The sequence below is a fragment of the Takifugu rubripes genome, chromosome 3 (assembly GCF_901000725.2).
Source record: "Takifugu rubripes chromosome 3, fTakRub1.2, whole genome shotgun sequence".
NCBI lineage: Eukaryota > Metazoa > Chordata > Actinopteri > Tetraodontiformes > Tetraodontidae > Takifugu > Takifugu rubripes.
Genome location: NC_042287.1, coordinates 7,177,538 through 7,188,351, shown reverse-complemented (window position 1 = coordinate 7,188,351; position 10,814 = coordinate 7,177,538). Strand labels below are relative to the sequence as shown.

Genomic DNA, 10,814 nt, shown 5'->3' with positions numbered 1-10,814 from the left:
TCTGGCTGCAGCATTTTGGATCAGCTGGAGGCTTCTTAAAGAGGAGTTTGGACACCCTGATGATAAAGAATTACAATAGTCCAACCTAGAAGTAACAAATGCATGGACTAACTTTTCAGCATCAGGCCGCGTCAGTAGCTTCCTAATCTTTGTGATGTTCCTCAGGTGAAAAAAGTAACTTCTACAGATTATTTTAATGTGTGAGCTAAAGGACAGATTTTGGTCAAAAGTTACTCCTAGATACCATGCTCTCAGTTTTTCCTGAGTTAAGGAGAAGGAAATTTGAAGACGTCCAGGACTTTATGTCTTTAAGACAGGTCTGGAGCTTCACTAACCTCTCTGTCTACTCTGGTTTCATGGATAAATAAAGCTGAGTGTCGTCAGCATAACAATGAAAATTTATCCCATGCTGCCGAATAGTGTTCCCTAAGGGAAGCATGTACAAGGTGAAGAGGATTGGTCCAAGTATAGAACCTTGAGGAACTCCATGGCTAACCCTACTGTATGAAGAGGGAACACCATGGACATGAGCAAACTGGTATCTATCAGATAAATATGATCTAAACAAGTCTAGTGCTGTCCCTTTAATCCCAATCACATGTTCCAGTCTATGTAACAGGATGCTGTGATCAACTGTATCAAAAGCAGCACTGAGGTCCAGCAGAATCAGCATAGAGACCAGTCCATGATCGGAAGCTATAAGAAGATCATTACTAACTTTAAGAAGTGCTGTTTCAGTGCTGTGGTGAGCTCTAAAGCCTGACTGAAACATCTCAAACAGGCTGTTTCTCTGCAGGTGCTCCAGTAACTGAGTCACCACCACCTTCTCAAGAACTTTAGAGATATCGGCCTATAGTTTGCTAACACATCGGGATCCATTGATGGTGTTTTAAGCAACGGCTTAATCACTGCCACCTTGTAGGACCGGGATAGATAACCTGTCTCTTCTTCATTTCAATATGCTTATCTAATCTTATCCAAAGCATTTCCAGCTGTTGCACAGAATCTGTGAGTACAATGATTTTAAAAATTAGACTGTTTTACTGTTTTTATCATTTCATCATTAACTCGTGATACTGTTTGGTTTTTAAAAGATGATTGAACTTAGTTCTTAGCCTATGGAGAAGCCTCTTTCATTAAAAATATAAAAGATGAGGACAGGATGGAAAAATACCAGAATAACACAAAATAAAATAACTTCTTATTCTAGGTTTATGGTTATGTTGTAACTGATTTTGCAATAGAAATCTGTACTTTAAACCATTTGTATTTGTCCTCCACTAATGATGAAAGAAGTTTCCTTTAAAGAGCATTGTCCCTTTGTCCAATGTGCATTATGTGCAGTTCATTTTCTCATGGGTTTTACAATGTCTTGATTAAGACTAGACCATGAAAATGCTAGATTTTTTAAGTAGGATAATTGTTTTTTTATTCAAAGATATTCTTTATATAACAATATATCTTAACAGATGTTACCATGAAAAAACAATTTCCTTTAAAGTGATTTTCAATATAGATTGCAAAAGAAAATCTAATTTGACTGTAATAGTAGCATATTAGAACAAATAAGACCACATCTAAGTTTTTTTAGCATGTTTTTCTCCAGAAAGCTATACTCAGTATTCAGTTCGTCATTTTATGCCATAAAGTTTTTGTTTTTGTTGTTGTTTTGTTTTTTTAAAAATACTCTTGAGTTCAGTCAACTCTGGAAACCCAAAATCCTAGTGTGTTCTGTCACATACAGATCCCAGAGTTCCCAGCGCCGTGGTGGAATCCAGAGAGGCGCCTCACCTCGTGAACAATGGAGCAGCTGCTCATCGGGCGCTGACATGCGGCTTTATGCGTTTGCGCGCCTTTTTTTTCTCAGATTCTTCTTTCTGGATTTCTTGTGACTTTGAAGACCATTAAAATACCAAAATCAATGAATACGAGAAGAACCATATTCGTGAACAGCAAATTTATTGAAAACAATTTCAATATTCAAACAGTTGACAGATGTTCTTTCCCATACTATTAACATTTAACACATAGTGTTTACAGACTTTTCTTTTGCACAGACCAAAATACTTTTAAGTCCATCGTGCAAACCTCAGACAAAATAACCCGTGGGGTTTTACAAAAGTGTTGTCCACAACCCATGCCTTTGAAACCCCAAAAGAGGATTGCTTTTAAAAACGTTCATAGACTTTGAGGTCTGTGCGCTCCGGCGTTACAATCAGCCAAAATACTCAGAATATTACACAGCAAATTCAAACTTGCATTTTCACTACGATCACAGCTACTGGAATACAAATAGCATAAATACTCAATAAATAATACACAAAGAAAGAGTCCATCTGATCTACCAAGGTCTCCACATGACAGCGTTAACTGCCTGCGGGCCGGCTTGAGCTCCGCCCGCAGCCACCGCGCCGATGCTGCGGGACTGGTTCTCCAGTCTGCAGCTGAGGTTGGATTTGAGGATCTGTAGTCTCTGTTGGATCTGCGGGAAGCTTCTGGAGCTCTGGGCGCAGCAGTTCAGGCAAGTTGGGGTGACGGTGGAGGACATGGACTGTTGGACGAAGTCGTTCACGCGCTGGCACGCGTCTTGACCCAGGCTGGTTTGGGGAAGCAGAGCAGAGACGCGCTGGAGGCAGGCTTTGTAGCCTTCTCTGTAACTGTCTGCGGGATCTGGAGGGAAAAGAGTTTTCATCAGTGAACCGCGTCTTAATGATGCCATTTAGTATTAGGCAAAATCTGTTGTCGTCAGAAGGTGGTTCTCACCTTTGATTGGAGTTGAGGGAAGGTCTCTGAGGAAACGGACAGTCATTTCCAGGATGTCGGCTTTCTCCAACTTGGAGTAGCGTGCGTTGCCTTTTCCAACCAGAGGCAAAATCAGACCTTTCAAGTGCGTGAGGCTGTCGTTGATACGAGCACGTCTTCTCTTTTCCAACAACGGTTTGAGAGTCTGACAGAAGAAGAAACAATTGGTTACTCAGGTGCACTTGTCAAGAATCAAAATAGCAAGTGATAAATGATTTTAAAAAAAACAGTCGTTTATATTTCTCCTTACCTTTCTCAGTTCGTTGGCCTGTTTTCTCTGGGCCACGGTGGACTTGGTAGGGAGAGGCTGGTTGGCCTGGGTGATGATGCTGGGACTCATTTCGTTTTGTTGCTTGTTCTTGTGATTTTTGGTTGGGAGACTTGCGCTTGGAGCGGCTGGGCTCGAGTGTGCCGAGGAGACGGAGAACCTCCTATTTATGGGAGCGCTGCGCGTCAGAGGGGAGGGAACACAAGCCATCGAGGTTTGAGGGGGGGGGGGGCACGGTGGGAGGAAGGGGCTGTTTTTTGGGCCATCTGGTCTCCCTGGGACCCCCATCTCTTGCGCTGGTATGCGGACGTTTAGTCATGTTGCGTTTGCTTGTGTTTAAAATGCAAACCCTCAACGTTCATATGATCAAATTACGCCATATGACTCAAACGACGCGGCTCCCCTCCCCCCTTCAGATCAGATGAATTAGAAGGGACGATATATATTCCTTCGCAATCTTCTACTACAAACCACAGCTTTCTTGCTTTTGCACATGAACAAACCTTTGTTCTTTATTACTGGAACTTTTGGTTTTGATGTTTTGGTTTTATTTCATTAATTGTTTTTTTTACCTTGCTGAATCCACAAGCATTTTATTGAATTCCTTTGATGAGAAACCCCAAAAATCCAGTTAAAATTAGTTCAGGTCAGGTAAATAGCTGGTTAAATACGGTATTGTGTTGTTGACTAGATACGAAACAACAGCCAAAACACGGGAGACGTAAACCCAGATCAGAGCGGTGCGTGACAGGCCTCATCTACAACAGTTAGTGGGGCAGATCGAAGCCACGCTATATGCATAAACATCTGTTTGTGGAGCCAGAGCAGCTTGTTTTCAGCATCAACACCACGGTGTTTACCTGGAGGAGCGGGGGGAGGCTCTGACACGACCAACCCCATGCCAGCAGGGAGGCGTGCATGTGCAGCCACAAACCCCAGGACCTAGGGGCTGTGATGAGCGCTGTGCCAGTTCACTTCAACGAGCCTTTGCGTTCATAATTAAAAGTGAGACAAATGGAACGCAGATTAAAAACGACCCTGTTGTTGTTCATTTTAGTAGCAACACGTTTAAACTGAAAGGTTTGAGAACTTGTTCTTTTTGCGTTGATGGGAATCCTGCAGGATGGAGCTGCATTGGCGTGCGATTCACGCGTTCGGCACGCGCCACAAACGCGCAACAGATGGGACGGACCCCCACCCCTCGACAGGCACCATCAGCACCCTCCTCTCTCATCCCCTCCCCCATCCTCTTCTTCTGCTCCGTCTCAGCTCCGCTTTTGCGCTGCTGCCGCTCCCATCAGCACCCCTGCTCCATTTTTTAAAACTATGAATGTATAGTAGCTTGTCTAGACCAAATGTATTGATAATGGCTGTGTTACCTATACATTTTGTACAAATAATGCCCCACAACCAAACTGATAATTTATTCAATCTTAAAGTAAACCTATTTACCTTTTTAACCCAATAAACGTCCAATTAAAAGTATTAACACAAGCGTAAATACATTTCATTGTGTTTAATATAATTACAAAAAAGCAGAAACTCTCGATTACGAAGCAATCGACGGAAATTAGGTGCGAAAAGCAAAAAGACATTTGCAGTTACACACATGGCGTTCAACACGTTCATTATCATTTTGTTAAAATATATATATACCTCGGTTGCAAGCTGCCCTGCTGCAGCATAGGTTTTTTTAAGAGGTTTTATTTCAAGCATTAACCGCGGTGCTGCACGCGTCCATCCCCATGGGGCCCTAAATAACTGCCATCAAGTCCAGCCTGGGAATGGGTCCTCATAGATAAGAGCTAGGGGAACAAGGCGAGCAGAGAGGATTCGGTTGGGCAGTTTTTTGTCTTGTTTCAGCGTGGGTATCCATCTGTGCGAGATGAGAATCCCCTGATCCTTTGTTGAAGGATGTGGGGGGAAATGAAATACATTTGATTGAATTTTACTGCAACTGAGAAACAGATATGGGTGACTTCTTTGGGGTTTCTCTCGTTGAAATGTAGAGTAAAGCCCTCTTTGTGTCGAGGAAAATGGAAGAAAATATTTGATTTGGGGTCGTTTTGACGGATTAGGTCACGCGTCAGTCAACACAACACCACACTGGTGATATGCTACAAGGCGACAAAGCAAAGTGGCACATGTCGATTTACAGATCATAACTTGGATCTCAATACACAAAAGAAATAATAATAGTTATAATAGTAAATGTAATAAGTCGGAAGAATATAAACGGCATGAGACTGACACGAGCCAAAGCGTCAGACAGATGGGGGCTGCGCAGCTTCGATGGGCAAACGTCAAAGCGTCGATAGACTGAAGGTGTTTGTCGAGACGATAATGAGACATGCCGAGTTGTTTCCTCAAATCGTGTTATATGGCATCCCAAGCCAAAATCTACGCGAAACTGATGGCGTCATGAAGCATCTGACTGATGCCTGTGAGTCTGGTTTTGTTTGAGGCAAACCTGGATACATGTGCAATTGAAAACGCAATCATTTTATTTTTGTGTGGAACGACACCTTACAATTAGGATTTTATTGGAATGACATGAATTGATACATTTAAATAGTTGATGACCAGGATTTTCTTCCACCACTGTGACCACATAATTTGAATAAGATGTTTTTCCTACTTTTCTGTACAGCATGCAATACGACAGCATGCTTTCTTGTGTACCTATCTGCATCCAGAATCTTCCCATTCAAATTTCTTCAACTGCATTTATTTTACCTACTGTGTAGCTGGACCTATGATACATTTTTAAACTGGAAAAAGGCCCCCTGGTGAGGAAAAAACTTGAAGTTCCGATTAAATTTGAAAATTCTGTTGTGATTCTTCTAAATGAAAATCCTGAGGCAAAATTGAAGAAGCGTCCTAAGAAGCAGATTCCAACTGTAACTAACAATGTGTCCTCATTACACTGTAAATGCACCTTGACTCCTACTCTAAAAATGAAACAAAGCCAGAGAAATCATTAATTTGGAAGCTTGAAATGCAATACAGAAACTTTAGAGCACAAATTACTCATTAACAGCATTGTGCAAACAGGCTCAGAGGTGTAAATGCAATTTATTATGACCAACAGTGATAGTTATGAATACAAAAACAACAAAATGGGACCTGTGACAGCTGTTTTATTTACATGCAAAAGTCCATGATGTAAAAAAAAAAGAAGAAAGAATACTCCATATAACTCCATATGTAAAAAAGACAGCAGGAAGTGCATCATTGTTGGTGGGGAGAGCATGGCCACTAAACCTATTCATTGATACACAGTATGAAAATAAATTGATAATGACTGTATTCTTTGGAAGGCACTACTATGCAGTATATTGTTCTGAACACCGCTTGGTTCATTTTTCCTTTTCTTTTCATTTTTACAAAAGAATGGGGGTTTGCGGGAGAGTTGGAGTTCATAATTCACAATGCAATATTTATATATGTGTTCACATTCATTGTAAAAAGACAATTTGGCATTTTAAGGTGATCCATGTTCACATTTGTATAGTGTTTCCAATCCTCATTAACCATTCATCTAAACAAGACTATAGCATCATGCCTGAAATTGTTTTTGGTTTTTTTCTTTTCATAAATGAATCTGTAGTTGGTGATGGAGCAGTATAGGCTATATCATCTAAAGGGGTTGGGCAGATTATACAATGGACAGTTGCTTTTTCACTATTTGTGTGCTATACATTTATTCTTTATGTCCTCTTAGTTTTTGCATACATACTCTGGACAAACTGGTAGTGCAAGACAAATAACACGAATGTTTGCTAAACTGGTTTAATTTACAAAGGCAAACTTCACACATCAGCTTTAAACAAATCGATTAAAATTCATGCAATTCAGATATATAAAAATTATGGCTTTATCTTGAAAATATGGAAATCTTCCTTTGAAAATGTTTGCTGTCGGTCTTGTTTTGTTCTGCCCCCTCTCGGGATGCAACAGGAGCACTAAGCACCCACGCTTAAACCCACGCTAGTTTCATAAAGCATCTGTGGCATTCGTGACCGAAATATTAACTTTTTTGCCGCACCGTGACGTTTTGACGTCATCGATTCCGCCTCAGCGTCCACGCGGGTCACGTGACGCGAAGGGAAGCGAACAAAGACGTATGTTCGATAACATATTACTGTGGGGTGTTTTATCATTTATAGCACACAATGATAAAGGATTTTGGTTGATTTGCTCTGAATTTTTCTGATTTCGAACACCACGTTTCGAATTATTTCCTACCAAATAACGTTTCCAGTGGTTAAACAGAATGCTATGCGCTCATAAGTTGAAATGTAACCAATTTATAAATGTTAAAGCCCCATCCTGAATATCTTATGATATTATGGTTAAGCATTTTACTGTGAAATGTGTATAGACAGCTGGGGAATCGAGGAGTGTCGTGGATGTGCTCCTATTGTTTTCAACTTATGACGTCTTGTCTCGCTTCCACTTTTTTAATGAAGTTTATCACAAACATCGCGTGTGGCGTCTTTTGAGGAGGGGGGGGGGGGGGGTCTAATTGTATATTAGACTACATTACATAAAACAGACAGGATTTCAATGTCCAGCCTAACCAAGCCAAAATCCAAGCTATAGAGGCTGGGCTTACATCTGGCGGGGCAAAATTGTTTTGCCTCGAAAAAGTTGGTGAACTCACGCAAGCTTCAAGAACCGCGTCGTTAACCGTCCTTTACTGCTCACGAAAGCTTTGTGGATAACAAAATTAAAGGGATGTTTACTTCTTACACACATGGTCCCTTCATCAGCTCCATCCCCAAAAGTTTTGCAGCCGTTTTATTATCATTTTCTAATATTGTATTTGTGATTGAGAGGACTCTATTGTGGTGTCACACTAGGCACGAGAACAGCACGAGCCAGGCGGACAAAGGCAGCAGATGGCTGTGCTGCTCCGATGGATTATTACATGTTCCGGAGACATGGGGGCCATTAAGACTTGTTCTGGGTGGAATTCAAGAGTGGGAGGTTAATGATCAGAACACATTAAGCCACCAATAAAATATTTTCTGTCCCAGCGATAATTATGATAACACAAGAAAGTGGTGTGTTACTTAAATTGTCTAAACACATAGTTTTTCAAAGTGTTTTCCAATTCTGAGTTTACGACATAAATCTGCTAAAAGTGGACATCAAAAGGTGTCATTAAATAACCGCGGAGTGAAATTATTCGCTTGGGGTTGTTCAAATCTAAAATGTCTTAGTGTAAAATATCAAATTGTGTTTAATTTTAAACTCATAAACCACCTCAACAGCCCAATGCAGGACATTGATGCTGCCGAGGGGCGTGGTCTTGTGAGGTCACCGCCCACACGGCCCGCGCGTCTCTCCTTCTCGTCGAACCTCAAAGCTCGTGGCAAAAAAGGGCGCACACTACAACCTGCGCGAGCTGCAACCGCTGCACGAGGCTGACATGACAGCGACGGCAACAACATCCCGGTATGCTTATTTAATTTCTTTTAGACAAAATGTGTCATATTTACAGTTGGCTTGTTTTTGTCTTAAAAATGGCGCCATGTGTGTTAGCTATGATTTGATTTTAAGAAGTTATGATAAAGTGGATAGATGTTGGTTTGGAAAAATGTATTAGTATCATGTTTAATACGAGTTTGAAAAAGTTTCTGATTTATTTTAACCTTAAATTTGACTATCTTTAGCCAGGCTAAAACACGTGATATAAGGCTATTATTAAAGGTCAAGCACATCTTGCGTTCGTGTATTATTATTATTATTATTATTATTATTATTATTATTATTATTATTATTATTATTACCTACACATTCATGACTATTCCCGTCGGTGATGTGCACTTCCTTCACAGAACGCCGCATTGTAAACGCCTGTCCTGTCATATTAGTTGTCCCGTGTCTATCTAATGAGCCCGAGTGTGAGAAAGTCTGATTTTGTAAATTCTCAGTGCAGCTTACGGATGATTGAGTCGCTATGGAGGAGACACGCCTGCATACTCAGGTCAAGAGGACAGAAAACGTCTGAACTTGATGAGAAAACACTCAAGGAAGAACTTTAGAGTAGGTCCCCACAAGGTACGTATACGTTATTAGAATAGCCTATTTTTTTTCAACTACTGACATACTTAGTGTTAAGTTTATTAAGGGCTATTAAGATGTTCATATCTTAATGTCTGTCCCCTTAACACTATTAAAGCTCCAGGTGTATTATCAAATTTATATATTATTAGATTTTATTGTAAAACACCAAAACATTGTTAGGGTTTATTAGCCACAAGAACCATTGAGAAATGTTGTAAAACACACAGCAGAAGCCAAAGCTCTGTGTGGTTAAAGAATCTCACATTCTCTTTGGAAAGGCACTTTCTAAATCTAAATATTCATCAATAGCATTTTTTTAAAAATGCCAATAAAACAATGTACAACAGCTTATTATTTCACGTGAATTTGACCTAAAAACTTCATCTATCAACTTCCAAACGTGACAAAACGTTAAAAAGGCATAACTACTGTAAAATGCTATTCAAATGCTTTTCAAAGTCTTTTAAAACTTTGAATTTGAAATATAGATCTATAGAGGAGAATACATTCAAGAATAAATAAAGATAATAAAAATGCATTTGGGGAGGTGAGCCAATAATATTGTGAATAAAGCTACTTTGTCTCTTTGCGTGCTTGTGTTCTTTGTGCTGAATAAAACTTATTTTGGTCTGGTGTCATTATTTTCTATATAACATACGAGAGTGACCAGGTCACCTGCAGGGTAATAGAAAGACTGTTTTGGTTCATATATTTAAGTAAAACCTTCTTTTTCAGTGATTCACTGGAGGCATCCTTAATGCACGCGTCCGTGTCTCGGCTACTCACGCGAGAACAATGGCTGCACGGCACGCGCCAACCAGCTGGGCCGTTAACGATGGGCTGCCATTACCAGTGAAAATAATAATAATAATTTAATTATTATTAATATTATTATTTTCGTTGTTGATGTTGTTGCTGTTGTTGTTAATACCAAATCCTTCTCGATTTTAAAGTGTATATATTCTTTTTTAAATATATTATATACTTTCAAATTGAAATGTTTTACTGCTAACAGGGAAGATGTCCATATTGCTTTGTTTCGTCGTCACTGACAGACAATAGGTTGCGTCTTAGGCAACAACATAGCTCTAACGTGAACTTGAGCAAAAAATGCAGTCATTCAAATATTCCCGCGCAACAGCAGATGTGAGCGTACAATAGAGGGGGCCCACGCTTGAATAAGTGAGCTTCATTTGAATAACTGTCGCACGCCCGACGCGTGCAAGAAATTTCCCAGCTTTCTCATGCCCTTCTGGGGGGGGAAAACCGTTGGAAAACTCCCCCCGCTCCCCGCTCCAGTTCAATGGGGATTTAGCCTCCCATTCCTAGAGGTATAGCAGTAGAAGCCTGGGAACGCTGGGAAAAGATTACAGGTCACTTACACATAATTAAACCCTGAGCGGTGCTCCTTTGATTAGTCTTGGCTGCAGCTGCACCAAACACCTGTTCCGACATCAATTTAGGCAAGTACGTTTCAGAGAATGAATGGCTTCAAAGTTTCTGTGGGCCTGTGTGAAAACCGAGCAGTAGTTTAGCAATTAACAAATAAATATAAATAACGAGAGTCGATGAAATCGCAGCTATGAAATCGTGTGAAACAGTTATTGCATTGTTGCAGACAGACAGACAGACAGACAGACAGACAGACAGACAGACAGATAGATAGATA

At 40.4% G+C, this 10,814-nt stretch overlaps 1 protein-coding gene across 1 annotated transcript; it reads right to left on the bottom strand.

Annotated features, from left to right (window-relative positions):
* Positions 1-1,942: 1,942 nt before the first annotated feature.
* Positions 1,943-3,209, bottom strand: hes2.1 (hes family bHLH transcription factor 2, tandem duplicate 1). Its single transcript, XM_003979384.2, has 3 exons — positions 3,053-3,209; positions 2,764-2,947; positions 1,943-2,670 (listed from the first exon to the last, which is right to left on the bottom strand). Exons 1-3 carry the CDS (start codon positions 3,140-3,142, stop codon positions 2,342-2,344), a joined length of 603 nt encoding a protein of 200 aa, XP_003979433.2. The 5' UTR covers positions 3,143-3,209; the 3' UTR covers positions 1,943-2,341.
* Between the last annotated feature and the right edge of the window lie 7,605 nt (positions 3,210-10,814).